The sequence below is a fragment of the Biomphalaria glabrata genome, chromosome 14 (assembly GCF_947242115.1).
Source record: "Biomphalaria glabrata chromosome 14, xgBioGlab47.1, whole genome shotgun sequence".
NCBI classification, from domain to species: domain Eukaryota; kingdom Metazoa; phylum Mollusca; class Gastropoda; family Planorbidae; genus Biomphalaria; species Biomphalaria glabrata.
The window spans coordinates 20,938,791-20,958,592 of NC_074724.1; the positions used below are offsets into that span (position 1 = coordinate 20,938,791).

The 19,802-nt window shown below is 34.1% G+C and overlaps 1 protein-coding gene across 3 annotated transcripts in view; it reads left to right on the forward strand.

Annotated features, from left to right (window-relative positions):
• Window positions 1-3,818: 3,818 nt before the first annotated feature.
• LOC106050560 (DNA polymerase epsilon catalytic subunit A-like) overlaps window positions 3,819-19,802 on the forward strand; it is a 40,085-nt gene continuing 24,101 nt past the window's right edge. The window contains exons 1-16 of one of the 3 annotated variants that reach the window (XM_056010703.1): window positions 3,819-3,925; window positions 7,568-7,652; window positions 7,744-7,873; window positions 8,777-8,857; window positions 10,695-10,832; window positions 12,139-12,293; window positions 12,716-12,790; window positions 12,928-13,060; window positions 13,144-13,251; window positions 13,404-13,514; window positions 13,669-13,754; window positions 13,941-14,060; window positions 14,433-14,493; window positions 17,367-17,438; window positions 17,648-17,761; window positions 17,881-18,093. In XM_056010703.1, the coding sequence (XP_055866678.1) occupies window positions 7,594-7,652; window positions 7,744-7,873; window positions 8,777-8,857; window positions 10,695-10,832; window positions 12,139-12,293; window positions 12,716-12,790; window positions 12,928-13,060; window positions 13,144-13,251; window positions 13,404-13,514; window positions 13,669-13,754; window positions 13,941-14,060; window positions 14,433-14,493; window positions 17,367-17,438; window positions 17,648-17,761; window positions 17,881-18,093 (1,656 nt within the window). In that variant the 5' untranslated portion in view covers window positions 3,819-3,925; window positions 7,568-7,593. The other 2 variants (XM_056010702.1, XM_056010704.1) reach the window with 2 other exon arrangements.

A 19,802-nucleotide genomic window follows, 5' to 3' on the forward strand; every position in this document is an offset into this window, starting at 1 on the left:
CAATGACCTTTAACATTTGTGCGTTTATGAACAGGGACTCTGAATGTAGAATCTACCAGGAGAAGTGGGCGGATCTTTACTTTTTTGTGGAACCTGATAATAAGCCAACATCTTTGTTTTATAAAGAAAGTGTGGCTGTTTAAAAAAAAAACAACTGTAACAGCATATATATCGGCATTATAAAATAAATATGGCGGCATCCTTGGTTAGAACCACAAATAAAAGATTGATTAACTACGCCTAGATATTGATGGGGATATTTACCAAAAAGAGACATGAAAATAAGTCGGTGGTAAAGATACACTGTTGCTAATATTGTAAGTAGAGAAATGAATCTATTTTCCGACGCGTAAAAAGAAAATATAATCATCAAATATCACATTAATTAATGTACTGGGGTTTCTAATAAAATAGTTTTAGAACAATTTCATTTCGTTTTTGTAACTTTTTGGTCATGTGGCCCGCGAGACGAGTGTTGGAAATTAAATGGCCCGCGGGTCGAATTAGGTTGAGCATCACTGATGTAAACAAAAACAGTGAAAAAAAATGCTATTTACATTTTCTAAAGAATCTTTTATTTACAACTGCGCGAGTAAACAACTGTATCGAAGAATGCAGGGCCCAAGCAAGTGCATATGATTCTTGGGCCAGGAGGCGTTCATCATCTACAAAAAACATTTAAGACAAAGTAAACCTTAAGTGAACTTATCTGTCCGACAGTGCTGGCTATTGATGCAGAAAAGAAATGAGCATTCGCTGAAATAAAAGTGCAGTCGAACTGAAATGAATGGGCTTAACTTTAAAAAACTGGTGAAAGGGTGCAATGCCTCGCTCAATCTTATTTTTGCTTATAATATGTGTGCTGGTTGTTGATTTTTCGCAGATGGATGGTATCTGACGTAAATTTAATTCTCAATCTGTAGATGCGGGTGTTACAATACCAATAGTTTCTCGTGAAAACCTTTTTTTTTAACACTACTGGCTGTGTTTGATTACTTTTACAGTTTTTTTAATTTTCTAACTAAACATTTTGTGGTGTCATATCACTAGCCTGTGGCAAAGAACAAAGCAGCAGCCCATTGAAGTAGACATCCTTCAGAGTCGCTTGGTCACTTGTCTGGCAAGCCTGCCTCCAACATAACAAAGCAAGCCCTAACCTAGAGCCCCAAAGGAAAGAGGAAGAGGGGACGCCCCAGGAAAACATGGCGCCGCGATTTGGAAGCAGATGCCAAGCAGATGGGCAAGACGTGGGGCTAGTTGGAGAGACCCTTCAGAACCGAGACGCCTGGATGAAGCTGGTTGATGGCCTATGCCCCAGAAAGGACCACAGGCAGAGATGAGATTATATCACTAGCCGGTCCTGAGATGAACTTTGATTGAGAACATAGCAGGAAGGACTAGTCGTCACATAGCAAGAAGATGTTCGGCTTAATGCCTTTTAGCCCCCACACAGATCGAGTGACTGCTGTCCAGACACGCCATCCCTTAACTCTTGGAGTAGGGGACGCTCGTACAAAATATGCGACACTGTTTCGACGCTCTCTCCACAGTAACGGCATTGGGAATCATAGATTTAGATCTATGTATCAGCCAATTTGTATATTAAGTCACCAACCCGGTATGTTGGCCGATTTGGTGTGTGTGTGTGGGATTATATCTTCTTCTTCTAGCCAGCTTTTTGCAGCTGAGCTGTGAGCTCTTTTGCAAACTGGAAAGGAAAACTAGTGTTGTTCAGCACTGCCGTACAGGGTGTTGGTTATGTTGGGCTGTAGAAGTTAGGGTCCCCCTAAGGTGGATTAGGAAGAGGCATTCAAAGACGATATGGTTTACGGTTTTATAAGGGTGGGCGCAGTGTCTACAAAGGGGGAGTTGCGTGGAATTTATTTTGATAAGATGGTTATTTGACAGAGGTGTATGACATGTTCTTAGTTGGAAGACTGTATATATTGCTCTTTGCGAAAGTTAACACTATCCAGTTTGTTAGGCATGGTTATTTCTTTGTACATGGCTCTGCCTGTGTTTCCTGATGCCCCATTGGTTGAGCCACTCCTCTTAGTGATTGTTGACTAACATTGACCTTAGGATGAGGTAGTTAACAAGTCTCTCTGGTTGTTCCATAGATGATCCTGCCTTTGATAGTTTATCGGCCTTTTCATTTGTCATGATGCCAATGTGTCCAGGGATCCACTGTAGTGTGATATTGATATTTAATTTTGACATCATCCGATAGATTATCACAATTAGTGTTGTCAACTCTCTTGGGCTGTTTGAAGTGCTGCTGTTAAGTGCTTGAGGAGTGGATTGGGAGTCTGTAAAGACAACAATATCTGATGGTGGCTGTAATCCTTCATATAATTTGTCTTCGACTGTTTGCAATGGTATGGTAATTACCTCAATTTCGGCTTGGAAGTTTGAGCAGTAATCACCACAGGGTGCACTTATTTCAAAGTGTTTATTTTTGGGGAAGACCAGGAAGGCACCAAGACCAGCATTGATGGTGGCTTTGAAGGCCGATCCGTCGCTATATAGATCTATATGGAAAGCTGTTTTTTTTTTTTTTTTAGCTTTCAATTGTTTCTTGCGTTAAAATTACTACTTTGAGCTCCAGTGGATTTTATTCTTTTGTTAGGGTATTATTTAACAAATGTGTTTTAATGGTTTTGTTGTTTATAGTTAAGTCCAGGAGTTATGTTTGAGAATCTGGTAATTTTTTCTCTGTTATTGGGTAGATGGCTTATTAAGGGCTAGTTCGTCAGTAAGTTGGATCAGAGTTCTTTGCTTTTTTTTGCTTGTTTTTCCTATTTCTCTGTAATAGTAGTTTATTAGGATGGTCGTCCTCCAACCTTCTGTATCTCTCAATAGCTTCTAATGTCTTCTGTTCTACTTGCATTCCCGAACAGGTTGTGCATGGTGGAATGAGCAAGTACTTTTATAACCACCAATAAAGTCGTTTATTAATATTTTTTTCTGCTATTTTGCCAATGATGGATGTTAAAAATATTCAGTGGCAGACTGGCTACATGGGTATTCGGGCAAATGCCCGGTGGGCCGGTACCTAGAGGGCACCGAAAAGGCCGCATGAATGCCAGTAAATTTTTAAAAGATTTTATAATATTCTCTTTAAATGCAACACTCTGAGCGTCATGATTAAAAAAAAATAATTTTACACTTTAAAATCTAATACTTATCTAAAGTATTGTCGTAAATACCCTACATTCGTAGGCTATATAGGGCTTGTAGTAGACGTCAACCTTATACACACTAAACGATAAACAAGAAACCTAAGACCATTATAGGTTGGTATAGATATATTTGGATGAATCTTTAAAGAGACCAACAACGTTCCAGGTCCTATAGATGACATGTCCAGTCACATACAAATTTTTATTGGTTTGGTTGAGTTGTCACATTATCTCAAGTAGCCGCTACAAAGTCACAAATCATAATTATTATCTTGAACAGTGTAGAAATGTGTTAATTGGAATCAAAATGCAACAGAATCGAGCTCAGCCCCGGACCCCAAAGCTTGCAAGGGAATTAAGGGTTTCTTTATGGGTGTTCCACTAACTCCAGAAAGAACCATTGTTAGGGTTAAAAAAAAAGAAAGAATGGAGGGACTGAATATTTAATCATATGTGTGTGTGTGATAACAAAAAATCCCCCAAACCCCCTTTAAAAAATACTGGCGACGCCCATGGTAGATTTTATTATAGCATATCTAAATCTAATTATTCTTTCGCCTTTTTCCACCCTCTTAGACCTATAGTATATCCGAGGAATTTTCTATACTGCTTTAAACTGCTCTTACAGTTCCCGCCAATTCTTGAAGATAATATAAACATTTACATTGTTTACATCTTCTAGACCTCTCTTGATCTAGATCTAGATTATTCTAGATCTAGATCTATATCTAGTATCTAGATAGGTATCTAGTTCTATAATTGTAATTACCATCTCTAGATCTAGGTCTACATCTTAGGACATCTAGATTCTATCTAGATTATCTAATACTAATTCTAAACCTTAGCTAGAAGTTCTACTAGAAGTAGAAGTATATAGAAGTAAAAAGAAGATATATGGTAGATTCTTATAACTGAACACCGACTTTCGGGAACTAGGTCAATTTTTTATTTTATATTTTTATTTGGTGAAGGTTTAACTTACAAAAAAACTGAAAGCAGATTCTTATTCTGCAACTAAAGGACTATAAAAATAGCTGTGTTCCTTTGTATTACCACCCATAGTCAAGATTTTATTTTAAAATAAATTAGGTCACTTCATGCTCCTATTTTGAATGCAGTTTTTGGGCTTTCTCCTTTAGTTGAACAGTGAGCACCGGTGTTGAACACCACTATGTAATTGCTAATAAATTATATCGGTGTTACTTAAAAATTATTTAGATTGTAGTAAAAGAAGTAGATTCAATTTTGCAATATGTATTTATAGTCTATTTCCTCATATACTCTCTCTATTTCTCTCTTTATATATATATATATATATATATATATATATATATATATATATATATATATATATATATATAATATCGTGTATAGTTTATTTATTTAAATACCTATATAATCTATGTGTAGAAACAGACAGAAATAAATTTATATAGATTATAGAGCTATAAATTAATTATTTTAATTTAATAAACATGATATTTTCTACTAGGCTACTTGTATTTTCTCTCTGTCTTTCTTTTAACTCCCATCCAAGGACCCTCTTCTTGTTTTCATAATTTGGATGTTCGTTTTGTGACACCTTAACATCCCCTCCCTCCCATTGATGCTTATAATTCTTTTCATGACTCTCTCCCCCTTCCCTCCACTGCCTGTTGGATAGTTTGTGACACTACTCGCTGAGTGTATACCTCTCCTTACCGCCAGCTTATCTTGCGTGATCACATGCAGTGGGCATGGTCTCTGGCTTCAAATTAGCAGCCCACACTTTTTCTTTCATTCGTAAGTTATATATTCTAGATATCTCTATCTAGGTCATGTTTATTCATTGAAAAAATCATAGATTTATTAATCCCAATAATATTTCTTAATACGATTTTGCTGTGTTCAAAAAGGAGAATGAGCTGAATTCATTATTATTTGTTTGGACACCCCCTTTTTTAATTTTATTTAACAGCTAACGGTATAAATGTGATTGGAATGTCTTTCTAAAGATGTTTGAAAGCTTATTTTGATATGCCCATCAGCCTACCATCAAACAGGCTCATGATATAGCCTTCATCCCTTATATGGGTATGAATTGCCGGGGGAGGTTAAAACAACAGCTTAACATACATGGTTACCAAGAATCTAAATAACTGCCATCTGCTTTAGAAAAACGGAACAAAATTACCAGAACTTATCTAAAATTGGACATGCTCAGTCCCGAATCGTCGATTTTTAGCTCCAAACATAAAAACAAATGAATTACAAACAAAAAAAAAGCGACCCGTTTAGAAAGGAGAATCCGATCTGTACTCCTATACTCATATAGTTATCTAGTAAAATCTAGATCTAGATCTAGATCTAGTTAATTAAGACTAGACTAATCATTCTAATGATTTTAAATTTTATTTTAATGATTATGATTAACATTAATTTTTTAATATGATACTTTAATTTTAATCACTTCAGTGCTTCAGACCAGAATTTAGAGAATTTTAATTTATTATTTAATCTAGCTAGTTCAATCAATTAATTTATTGAAGTTCTATATTATTAAGTTATAAATTTAAAATTAACTTTAGATTTTAGATGAATCATGAAGTAGTCACTAAGTCAGTAGGTCTAGACTCTAGACCTAGACACCTATCCTAGAATAGATCTTTTTTTTAAATAATTATATTTTTATAATTTATACGACTAGATCTAGATCTAGTATTAGTAGTAAAAAAGTTACTAAGTAATATTAAATTAACTTATTAAGTAGTATTACTAGACGCATAGCCCAGCCATTGCCCATAGCATAGGGCAGGGGGATAGGACATAATCTTCTTTTTTGAAGTAATGTCTGTATTATAATATTTATAAGTAATATAAATATAAATAAGATTTAAGGTCTAGAGATTAGGCTTAGCTATTAATAAAGTATTAAAGTATTACTAATTAAAAGATTCTAGATCCAACTGTTGTCACTATTGTCAATAGTATTGTAGTCATAGTCATGTCAATGTCTAATCTATTCTCTAGATTCTATCAGTATATCTAGTAGAGATATTTGAACTATTTGAAGCACATATATATTGTATTGTGACCCAAAGAAAAGAGTTAGTTACAAATCAGAGTTTACAACATTGCTCCCTCCTATTTCGGTGTCCTATATTAGTATTCGTCCTCGAACACTATCTGGAGTGGTGTAGGTTTATCATTTCAGGTGGAGGTCAATCAGTGGGGATGATAGATGAGGGGGGACTAATTGTATATATAATATTTAATATATGGTCATATAAATGGTAAATAACTAATAATTCAATTATGATATAAATGTACTAGTCAAATCTAGTGACATTCTAGTCAATCTACACTAGAATAATCACTAGATCAAATCTGGTCCAGTGTGGTTTAACTTTAGTTTTTAAAATTAAATTTTTAAGGTATATTCATGGTAGATCTACTTTATATTATCTAGACATTCTAGAACTAGAATATAGATCTAGATATATCTATTATATTCTATTATTTCTATTCTTAGCATCTGTATCTATATCGACTATAAACTACTATATAGTAGATCAGATATATATATATAATTTTTCTTTAAGAGCTGAGGCCCATGTTTTTTCACTTTCCATAGCTTTCTTGGTCACTATCTCTCTCCAACTAGTGCGGTCTAGTGCTTTGTCTTCCCAATGGACAGTATCAATGATCACTATTTTTAAACCTCGTTTTATTACATCCACGTAACGGAGGTGGAGGCGACCAGTTTTTCTTGAATCAGACGCAAGTACCTGTATAGAATGATTTTTTGGGATGCCTATGTCCTCCATCTGTCAAACATGTCTGAGTCAACACAGACGGCCGTATCTGAGGACTGTAAAGATGCTGGGAAGACCCCTTTGTGTGAAGATCTCAGTGTTGCACACTCTCTCTTGCCATGTGATTTTCAAGATCCTTCGGAGGCAGCGCAAGGGAATGAGTTTAGTTTTCTCTCTTGCTGTGTGTAGGTTGCCCACGACTCACTGCAGTACAGTATTGGGCTCAGAACACATGCCTTGTAGACCTCCTTAATATTTTAGTTTGTCTAAAGTTGAAAGCACATTTTTCCCTAGCTAGTTGTTATAGTTTAATAATAAAATTTTATTATTAGTTTCATTTTACATTTCAGCATTAAAATCAATAACATGATGTACATAGAAATACACAAAATTGTTTTGTAATTAATTTGTAATTATTTCTAAAGCTAATTAAAGATTAAAATTTTAAGCCTTTTATTCAAACACTCAAATGTACAAAACAGGGAATTATTATAAACTTAGAAAACATAATCTAAACATGCATAGCATACATAACAAAGACAAAGCTGTTGCAACAGTGTCTTTGAATAAAATCAATTTTTTTTTTTTCAGTAGCTTTATCTTGTAACCTCTCCACCATGGTACTACAGAATACTGGCAAATTTCAGGCTGAAAAAGATGCTAATGAAACTGGAGGGTAATTCTTTGATATAATCTTACTTATATAATAAATTAGCATTAAAAAAATATTCAGCTACTTTATTTTTAATAACTTTTTTCCTTTTCAGTTCACGTGAAGATTCAACAGAAAAACGTTTAAAGCGAGCCATTCTTAATGATGAAATTGATACACGATTTGGTTATGAGCGCTACAAAGACACAACTGAAAAGACAGGATGGTTAATTAATATGCACCCAGTATGTTTTTTTTAAATAATTTTTTGTATTCACAAGATAAGATAATAATGAACTTTTAAAAAAAAATCACGTTGTAAATTTTATTTATAGGGCAGTGTTTATCATTTAAACTTTGCAAAAAATATATAAAGCAGTGCAGAAACTTTATTTGTTTAAATATTGAATGTATGAATTTTATTTAGTGACATTCTATTTTTTTGAATTCCTTAAAAATTTAGTTACTCATTAGAAAAGAGGATTATTTTTTTTTAAGTTGAGCGAGTTTGATTAAATCTACTTTAAAAAAAAAAGACTTTTTAAAAAATGTAATATATATCTTTTTTTTTTAAGCAAAAGGTTCTTTTTTTTTTTTAAAACATGATTTAGGGGAATATTACATTTTTTTATTTTTCACGGAAAAGAAGATGGGGTGATAGGGACATAAGTGTTAACCACAAAAAATGAACAGTAAACAAGTTTCGTTTCTTTTTTTTTTTCCCCCCCAATGTTTGATGACTGTTATTGGCTACCTATGAATGGGGGTTCAAGGTTTGACACCCAACTCGAACAGAGTTGTGTTAACTGAGTGCCTTAAGGCAGCATGGAAAACTTTCTCCACCCACTGGTCCACAAATGAGATTGGACCATATCGCTCTGAGCATGCTATAAGCATGAAAGTAGCACTATAGGCTATATAAAAGACAAGCTATAATAAAAAAAAAAACTTGAATTTATTGTTGTATTGTGAAATTTATTGATTGTTGGACAATAATACTTTGAGATGTGGATTTCTCACAGATGGATATGGTGGACCTACTTTTTAAATCTGTTTTCTGCCTTAATGTAAAATTAAAATTGTTAATTTTATATTTCAAGTATTTATTACTGAATATGTTTTTAATTTGAGCAATAATTTTTATCTAGACAGACATTCTTGATGCAGACAAAAGACTTGTAAGTGCTGTAGATTATTACTTTTTACAGGAAGATGGTGGGAGATTTAAGGTAAATCAATTATAAAACATTCAAATTCTTTTGATTTGTATTATGCATCATCATCATTCCATTGTACAGCCAGCTTTTCTTTGGACGTCTTTTTCTTCTTGCTCTCTCCAAAGTTCCTTGAAGAAAACTGTGAGCTATGTCTTACAATATGACAGCACCATCTCAATTTTCATCTCTTCTCAATATTGAGGAATTTCTCCTTTTTGTTGACTTGTACAAAGACAAACTCATTTGTCTTCTTTTCCTGGTATATGATATCCATATATGATATCCATCAATTCTGTAAAATTTACTCTCAAAGGCGTTCAGTCTCAACATTCAGGGTCCAACTTTCACAACTATATAGGTCTAAAGAGATCACTACCAAAGAAAACAGTTTTAATTTTACTGTGAAGCTGATGTTCCAGATTGATCACAGTTTGCTCATCGCAGTGGATGCCGAGCTTAAATGGGTTTTTATCTCTTATTGATCTTCCATCTCGTTTTATGTTTGATCCTAGATAATGGAATGAGTCCATTGTAAACTGTTCCGCTTCTGGTCTGTTGCTGTCTTCATGACCCAATGAGTGGCTAGTAGAAACAAGAAGGAAGAGCCTTCTCTCACTCCTGATTAGACTTGGTTTACAATGGACGCTGTGGAAACAGCTAGATGACCTTGACTTTGCAGATGACTTGGCTCTTCTTTCTCACACACAACAGCAGATGCAGGAAAAAATAAGCGTTGTTGCTGACAATTCAGCTAGAATGGGTCTTACCATAAACAGAGGGAAGAGCAAGGTGTTCAAGATAAAGACGTCCAACAAGACACCCATTACAGTCCAAGGTGAGGCGCTGGAAGAGGTGGAAACTTCACCTATCTCTGCAGTTTCCTAGAACAGATGCAGATGTCAGAACCGGCATTGGTAATGCTCGAGCAGCCTTCCATCAGCTGAAGAACACATGGGATCTAAGGTAATAAGCACCACCACCAATATCAGGCTCTTAAACATTATTGTTAAACCAATACTACTATATGGAGCAGAAACCTGGAGAACCACCATCACCACCATGAAAAAAATCCAGGTATTCATCAATACCTGCCTGAGGAGGATACTTATGATCCGCTGGCCAGACAAGATCTCGATTGAGGAACTGTGGCAAAGAACAAAGAAGCAGCCCATTGAAGTAGATATCCTTCAGAGACGCTGAAGATGGATAGGTCACACCCTTCGCAAGCATGCATCCAACATAACAAGGCAAACCCTAACCTGGAACCCCCAAGGAAAGAGGAAGAGGGGACAACCCAGGAATACACAGCGCCATGATTTGGAAGCAGATGGGAAAGACATGGGGACAGTTGGAGAGACTCGCCCAGAACCGAGATGCCTGGAGGAAGCTGGTTGGTGGCCTATTCCCCAGAAGGGACCACATGCAGAGATGATGATTTAAATGAGTCAACGCCTTCTATTGTTTGACTTCCTTTTTTTCTGCACTGCGCTGCACTGGGATTTATCTTGAAGTTATACAGATCTTTGCAATATTTTTAATGTTTCTTTCTTTTTTTTTTTTTTTTTTTTTTTTTTTGGTTATTGTCAACTTTCAAGCCACTATCAATTATAGTGCGCTGGTCACTAATCCATTTTTGTTTTGCTGACTTCATTTTCGTGCATATTTATTTACAGTTCAACCTTCATGCATAATGAAGCTAGTATAAAGATTTAGCAGTTAAGATTTATAATTGATAATACTTTTTTTATAACTTGCAAAATGATATTGAGTATTTTTAAAAATTGATTTAAAAAACACAACAATCTATATTTCATAAAATAATAAGGGTATATTCTACTTTCTCTGCAAGGCTACTCTCCCATTTCGGCCATATTTTTATATATTAGCAAAAGCTGAATGTGAACGAGAAGTGGCCAGCTTTATTAACAGAAAATATTCTGGAAAGATAGCTGCACTAGAAACTGTTTATAAAGAAGATCTGGATTTAGTAAGTAAACATAGTGTGTAATATTGTGAATGAATGATTGTTTAAATCTAATAACTATTAACAAAACAAATTCTTAAAATGAAAAAGGTCAAAATTTAGCTTTTTACAAATTTTCGAATAGCTTATTAAAAACTGTGTGTCGCGTATCAATTTGAAATAGTCATGTATCAATTTGAAATAAACCCAAGTCTAGGTTATTTAAGTTATATATCTATGTCTGTAAAGTGAAGATCAAGCACTGAATTTCCTATGATGTAAGCAGACACCTGTCTACTATTACTCGAATGACACTTGACAGGAAATTATTTGATTGGTTGTAGGAGAAAATTTCATTGGCTAAAGCCAAGTGTCTAAGTAGAGATCAAAGGAGACGCGGGAGCAAGAATAAAGAAAAAACTTCAGTCGTGTCGAGATTCTCCTAGAGATAAAACATATTTGAGTTTTGAGTTAGAATTGGTAGAGATCAGTCTTGTATATTTGTTATTTTATTTTGATACAGTTTACTATTGTAAATACTGTACATTGCAGTGATTCCTAGTTTTTGAATTAAAGTTCTGTATTTGATTTAAAAGGATCTTCACTTATTCAATCTCTAAGTTAGTATTTAGAACTAGAGATATAGAATCCCCGGCATGTCACAGTAACTTTTTGTAACATCTGACATCTCAAGAAAGAGTCTACAACTTTGTAACATCTGACATCTCAAGAAAGAGTCTACAACTTTAGCACTATCTCAAACAAGAGCACCTATATCAACAAGAAGAACTCGTGACACTGTGATTATTTTAATTCAACTAATAATGGACAACCTTTATACAACTCCAGATAATTCTTAAGAAAAAAGAATAAGCTTAAACTATTTAATATTGTCTTGTCCATTGACATGGCTTCAATTATACAGATAAACCAAAAACTACAACTTAAGGCTGAAGATTAATGTGGAATGCAGTATTACATTTGATTATGTAAACCCAACCATGACCATTAAATTTGTTATATTCACATTAAGAGATAAACATTTTGACCTTTCAAGGCTGAGGGGGCTTGAGTTCCAATACCAACTTGAGAAGAGTTTGTGTTTGCTAAGTGTTTAGAGGTAGCATGGAAACCAGATACCCCTTCCCCCCACTGGTCTACTAAAGAAATTGGACCATTGCCCACAAGTCTACTAAAGAGATTGGACCATTGCCCAATAGTCTACTAAAGAGATTGGACCATTGCCCACTAGGTATGCTAGCATGAAAGATGTGCTATTCAAAGCAATTTTTACCTATATGTTTTTTAGTTATTGTTTATATTTAAACAGCCTAATCATCTTGTTGGGTTGAAACGATCATATATCAAGCTGTCTTTTTTTAACACTGATGACCTTGTCAAAGTGAGAAAAGATATTTCTCCTGCTGTCAGAAAAAATAAAGAGAGAGAGAAAAATTTGGATGAATATACAACTATGCTGACCAGGTTTGTTGAGTGTCTGTTATCTTTTAAACTGGACACTTCTTGTGGCAAATTTTTTTTTTTCAAAAGAAAAATATACAATGAATGTGCTTTAATAAGCATGTACTACCTACCGATATACTTTTCTAGGATATTAAAAAAAACCCCACAATATTTGTCTTTTGAGTAAAATATGTATACAGAAAAAATTGGAATGATTATCATCTCAAACTTTTTTTGAACAGTAGAACATGTGACCATTTTAATTTTTCCTTTTTACATTCTATAAATAATCTTAAAAAAAAATAATTTAAAAATGAAAATTTATAAATTGTTAATACAAATTAGTCTTTAGAACTAAGCTAGTAATTCCTGAAACATTTTTCTTGTGAAGTAAATCATTTGTTCTCGTGACATGTAATAGTATTTTGTTTTCCACTCTCCAGTCATTATGCAGGTGAAGATGCTTTAGGAGTTTCTAAAAAAATATCTGATCAGATGGAAAACATCATCGACATTAGGTTTGCTTGATTATCTCTTCCTTCCATCCACCTTAGTTTCTTTTGTTAATTTTATAAATTAAACTTTTTTGTAAAATCAAATTGAAGTTTCAATTAGATATATGTATATATATGCGAATTTATAATATTTTATCTAGAGAGTATGATGTCCCCTACCATGTGCGTGTCTCAATAGACCTTAAGATATTTGTTGGACATTGGTATTCAGTGAAAGGACGTGGATCTCATGAATTGGACATAAGACTTCGGGAGGACTTGGTTTCATGGCCTGTAAGTTCTGCAATTATTGTACATGCTTGCTTTATTCCCAAATGTATAAAATTGACTTAAATACTTTCATGTGTTATCAACAGGATCCTGTAGTGTTAGCCTTTGACATAGAAACAACAAAGTTGCCACTCAAATTTCCTGATGCTCAAACTGACCATGTTATGATGATCTCATACATGATTGATGGCCAGGTACTCACAGCAATGGATTCTTTGAAATAGATTTAATCACATCAGTATCCAAGAAATTAGCTTGAATTTATTGTTATTTAAGTAATATTTTCCAAATAAACTTATGTTATCATTTTAATTAATGCAAGTACAATGAATATTGTATTGTACAGGGATATTTAATTTGCAACAGTGAAATTGTTTCTCAACAAGTTGAAGACTTTGAATATACACCCCGACCAGAATTTGAAGGACCATTTACCGTTTTCAATATGCCCGATGAGGTGGGTCATCTTTGTATGATTTATTTTTCCCATATGTAATAGTGGTAATTTTATGTCCAGATAGCCTTAATTTTTTTATAATGAAATGTACTTATAAAGTAACATTTCTTTTTGTAATGCTTTATGTTTTACTATTTTTAATTATGATTTTTAGAAAAGTCTACTCCAGAAGTTTTTTGAACATATTCAGGAAGTCAAGCCTCACGTAATTGCAACTTACAACGGAGATTTTTTTGACTGGTATTTATTAATTTTTTGCCTTTTTTTAACTTAAATTTATTTTTGAAAATTTGTTCTTTATTATGTAAGAATAAAGAACTAATGAGAACATAAATACAATTTGACATATTTATTCATCTGCATCTTATAAATTAAGATAATTACGTATAATTAGTTTTTATAATTATATTATTATTATAACTAAAGGCCTTTTGTTGAAACTCGAGCTGCTATTCATGACATGGATATGTTTAGAGAAATTGGTTTCCAGAAAGATTCCCAGGGAGAATATAAAAGTCGACCTACAACACACATGGATTGCTTTAGGTACATTAGGCTCTTCAATTTAAAACTGTTTTTGTGAGCCCTACATGTTTACATAGTTTATTTATATATTTATTTATTTGTAAGACTTAAAAATTAAAGAAGTCTTTGAAGATTATAGAAGAGTGCACTATTGCATGTTGATATGGAAACCCAGCTGTTAAAGATATTTTTTTAACATCTAATGTTGACAAAGTTACTTTCTGCTAGGGGTTGACCTTAGTTCCCTCTGTGCCTGTCTTTATAACTTTCCTTTGTGTGTCCCTCAGCTTTTTAATTGTTCTTATGCTGCTTCTTTTAAAAATGAAGGTAAATAAAATTAATTACTAAAAATTAAATATTATAGAATACTTGACTGTTATCTTAATTTCCCAGGTGGGTAAAACGTGATAGCTACCTTCCAATGGGAAGCCAAAATTTGAAAGCTGTTGCTAAGGTATTTATGTACAGTGATTTAAAAAATAATGATTAGTAAATAATTTTTAGTATTAGAAATCATTTCTATTGATTATTTAAAATTAACTTAAAATTGTGCTTGTAATAAAAATGTAAAGGTTTTATTTAAACAAAAACATTTTGTTGTTGGCTGAAGAAACAATAATTTTTTAAAGACTAAGACTGATTTATTGATTCTAATTTTTAATGTGTTAGGATTACTTGGGCTCTTTTTTTTTTCTATTAAAACAACAACAAAAACTTTCCACATAAGAGAACAGACACAACACACAAAGATGTTTATTGAGTGACTACACACAGGCATCTTGATCTTTTCTTATTGGAGTAGTGCTGAAATAGTCTCACAGAGTTATAAACAAATGAGTTTCTTTCTCTTTCAGTGGGTTCTTGCCTTTATGGACAGAAGTTGCCCACTTTGCAATGACTTGGCATAATTATGATGGAGTGGGTGGCAGTTGTTTTCTAAACCTTTTTCCTACTTCACTGAAACATCTTTGTTTAAAAATATTATTCTAGTAGGAAGATATGTGTGTGGTTTTTGATGCTCTTTTAATAACTGTCTGAGCAGTAGTAACAGTTTGGATGACATATTGCCTTACAAGATATTCTTTTTTATTTTAAAATTGTTCCATTTCTACACACAAAAAAGTAGCCAGGTTTTCAAGATGGTTTTCTCATGAAAGCCTGTTATCTGCAATGATTCCCAGATATCTGTATGAATTAACTTTTTTATATATTTATCTGGAGTTCATGTATTAATGGCTTTATTTTTTTTTCTTCTAAACGTCTATGATGAGTTCTTTAGTTTTTATGACATTCAGTTCTAAAAAAGTTGCCAGTGTACCAGTTTGTAAAATCTTTTATCAAACTTTTATATTGAATCTTGTCTCTTGAAATAGGATTGACTATGGCAGTATCATCATGTGAATTTAACAAATTTAACTGAGACATGAAGCTTCAAAATTGTAAAGAGTGTACAGTACCAGAGAACATATGCCACCTTTAATTTGTATTGTGCTGTTAACTAACATAATGTAGGCTCAAGGCACTATGAGAACATAACAAACTTAAACACAAGAATTAAGATGGAAAACTAATCTAAATAAATTATGAACTGTTGGGTCTTAATGTTTTTCTTGAATGGAGTGAAGCATATGGTTTGTCAATAGTCAATGGTGAATTACAGACCTTGGTCCAAGCACTGATAAAGCTAACCATAATAACTTTTCAAGGAGACAATACAACTGTAAGCTTTAAGTCAATGGAGTACAAGACAATCTTGAAGATATAAGGAGTACAGGGCCCTCTGAGAGACAATGGAGTGCAGGGCCCTGTGAGAGACATGGAGTACAAGCCCTACTGAGAGACATGGAATGATCAGTTCACTGAAGTATGAAGACATTTCTTTGTTGTAGATGCACTGAATACAGAATGTTGCCACTTCGTAGTGGATTCTTGCATTCACTGGGAATCAATGGAATGTACGCAGTAAGCACTAGTGGAATTGTGTCTTGTTTTGCATAGAACTATCATTGCAATGTTTTGAATTTGTTGCAGTTTAGCAATTTGGTAATCAGGTAGTAGCACTGACTGCTCAGACACATCACCCCTTAGCTCTTGGAGCTGGGGACACTTGTACAAGATATGCAGCACTGTTTCGATGCTCTCCCCACAGTGACTGCATTTTCGTAGTTCAGATGGAACCAGGCAAAGTATGCCCCAACAGGACAATGTTTCATCCTACACTGTGCAATGATTGCTTGTTCTGACCTCCTCAACCGCCACCACAAATTGTTGCGATCTGGGTGACACATATGCTGCCAGAGACCATATGGTCTGTCAGATTCCTTCCAGGACTTTAACCACTTCTCATAAATGAGTGCTTGGATTTCTGCTGTAGCTTGTAAAAACATGCTTGGTACTTTGAGGTGAGTGGCTGCCAAAGCTCCCTCTCATGTGAGGGCGCCCACTGCATGAAAACAACAGCTCTAATAGCTCGGATGTTATCTGCGGCACCGACTGCTTCTATTACTGGCTACCCGCCGTCACCCACAGCTAGGAGACTAGAGCGAGAGTCGGTTACCAGCACAACTATATTGCACTGGTTTCATTCTGGGTCATTCGGGCTCTAATAGCCCGAATGCCCGAGTTATCCCTGTTAGTTTGGCGTCCATGGACCATGCGGCAAAGCCGCTTGGTCCAGAGAGCTGGTCTGGTTCTGGCCTGTCTGGGTAGACTATAAGGGTCTCATATCCAGATCTATCGGGGTCCCTCAATATCGACCCAAATGGCATCTGATGGGTAGGACTTTAGTGTATCTGATGCCAAATTTTGCAGTATGGCAGATGTTAGTGGCCTCTTGGTGGCTCCCTCATGCCCTATAACGGACAGGTTAATTTGTGGGGCAAGTACTTATCCTTTTAATGGGAATTCAGTTAGTGGAGACTCAGATCTGGCCTAATTTGTACAGCTGCAGATAGAGACTCTTACAGAGCTGACTTTTGTGTGGGTCAAAAGAAAGAATTGAACACAAGAAAACTCCAAAGCTGGGAACTACATAGATAAAGAGAACTCTGTATTTTAAGATTAAGCTTGGGGATACTGTCCTTTGACGATGTTACTTTAGTTGCATTAAATCAGGTAGTATCAAAGACACTTTGAGAGGATTCCTGAGAAAACAAAAGTAGTACTTGAGCTGATGATTTGATGTTTTTAAATTTATAACAATAGTGTCTTTTTCATAACATTGACAATAATTTTTTTTATTAGTGACCAAGCTTTTTGTAACTATAATTTTAAATTTAATTTTAAATTCCTCATATCACTGTAAGAAAAGATTTTTTTCTATGGCAGGCTAAACTTCGTTATGATCCAGTGGAATTGGATCCAGAAGATATGTGTCGATTGGCAAGTGAACAGCCTCAGGTGAAATATTTTACTCCATACTTTAAATTTCTATAAAGTTTAGAAATAAATAGTCCTAAATTTCAACTTATTGTTTGTAATAATCATTGAAACTAGACCTAAATCTTTAGCTTCAACATTCTGTTTAAATGACCATTGTAACTAGATCTTTAGCTTTAATATGTAATTTGTTCAGTCATTAAGAAAAATGAATGTAATCATTTCTTTAGGTATTGGCTAATTACTCAGTCTCTGATGCAGTGGCCACATATTATCTGTATATGAAGTATGTCCATCCTTTTATCTTTGCTCTCTGCACCATTATTCCAATGGAACCTGATGAGGTGAGAGACCATTGTCAATTAGCTATTTCAAATATCAAAATTTAGGCATGTTTTAATTAAATAAACTATAGTTAATGTGATTGGAGATTCAAATTATTGTGGTACTATTTTGTCACCAGGTTTTAAGAAAAGGTTCTGGTACTTTGTGTGAGGTGTTGCTAATGGTCCAGGCCTTCCATGCTAATATCATCTATCCCAACAAGCAGGAGTCCATTCTCAATAAAATGACCACAGATGGACACGTACTTGACTCAGAAACATATGTTGGAGGACATGTGGAAGCTTTAGAATCAGGAGTATTTCGTGCTGACCTCCCTTGTCGATTTCGTATGGTAAATGACGTAATTTTATATTTGACTTGATAAACATACATGTCTTGCAGACATAAAAGGAACACAATTTCTCTCAGAAGAATGAAAATTGGTTTGAGTACTAGAGGATATCCAGACCTGAACTTGATATTATAGCCTAGTGCTTCATGGGCTATTGTCCTGTTGATTCCTGTTACTTAAGGTTTAAGATAAACTTTGATTTACAATGCTCCCACTGGAGGAAAGAAGACAAAACAATGTCTCTTATTTATGTTTGTCACAGATTTTTTTCAAATTTTAATTCAAGGGGTTTGGTGAAGCTACTTGCTCTTGCACTGTATTGAAGAAACATATATTCACAGCCACAGGATTTGATCTTCTCTAATGATGATGGGTTATATTTAATAAATATTATGTATTATAAAACAAGGAGGATTTGATCTTCTCAAATGATGATGGGTTATATTTAATAAATATTATATAACAAGGAGGATTTGATCTTCTCAAATGATGATGGGTTATTTTAATAGCACTACATATAGCAAGATTTCTTCCTCCAATAAATGATGCTTATTTATCTGCTGGACTTACTTCCAAGCCCACGCTTCTGTAACTGTAACTGTCTAAAATGACAAGGGATACATCTCAACAGAAAAGTTTTACATTTTTCTATAAATATGTTCAACACCATCCAGACTTCTACTATGTGTTTGTCAATTTCAAGAAAGTCTTTGACACTGCATGTAGCATTGATTAGAAAATTCAGCATTAATGAAATCATAACTAAAGTGGCCCTGTAGGACAAAGCTAAAAAGGCAGTATACAGATACAACAATGGAAAATGGCTGAGAATGAGAACTTTATAAAAGCTTTCTCTTATCCTATTCAATGTCTTTAGAATTGAAGATGATCTGGAAGACTTTAAAAAAACTGCAAGCAGTGACAAAATATATATATATTGAAGTTATTGTCTGAGAACTCCTACTAGAATATTCCAAATCACTGTATCACTCATTAAGCTCAAGACCATTTGGGGTGGCAACTATGAGGCTGATATACCTTCATTCCTTGGTTAGAACCTAATTCATAGACATTCATATATTATGTTCTATTACTACAGAGAAATAAATTATTGTAGAAATTAAACATAAGAATTCATTAACAGAGACATCTTTTATATAGAGTAGACATTGAAAGCCATCATATTATTTCACATCCTTTCAAGTAGTTTTCACAAAACATTCACAACAAATAATGATGTAATATAAACATATTTATACATACATATATTCAAGTTTTTTTTGTTTTTTTTTTAATTTACACCATGGAGATGAGATATTTTTAGCTATCTCTCAGAAGTCATCATTTACAAAATTGATAAAGCCATTTAACCTTCATGATCACTTTCAAATTTTTGTTGACAGATGCACTCACATAGTATTTTCATGTCACAAGATCCTCTAAACTTAAGACTTTTCTGCAAGGTACAGCTCCAAATAAAAAATGTGATGCTAGTATAGGAAATGATTGGAATTAAACATGGTTTACTTGACCCCCAACAACATGGTCTACTTGACCCCCAACAACATGGTCTGCTTGACCCCCCAACAACATGGTCTACTTGACCCCCAACATCATGGTCTACTTGACTTCCAACAACATGGTTTACTTGACTTCCAACAACATGGTCTACTTGACCCACAACAACATGGTTTACTTGACCCACAACA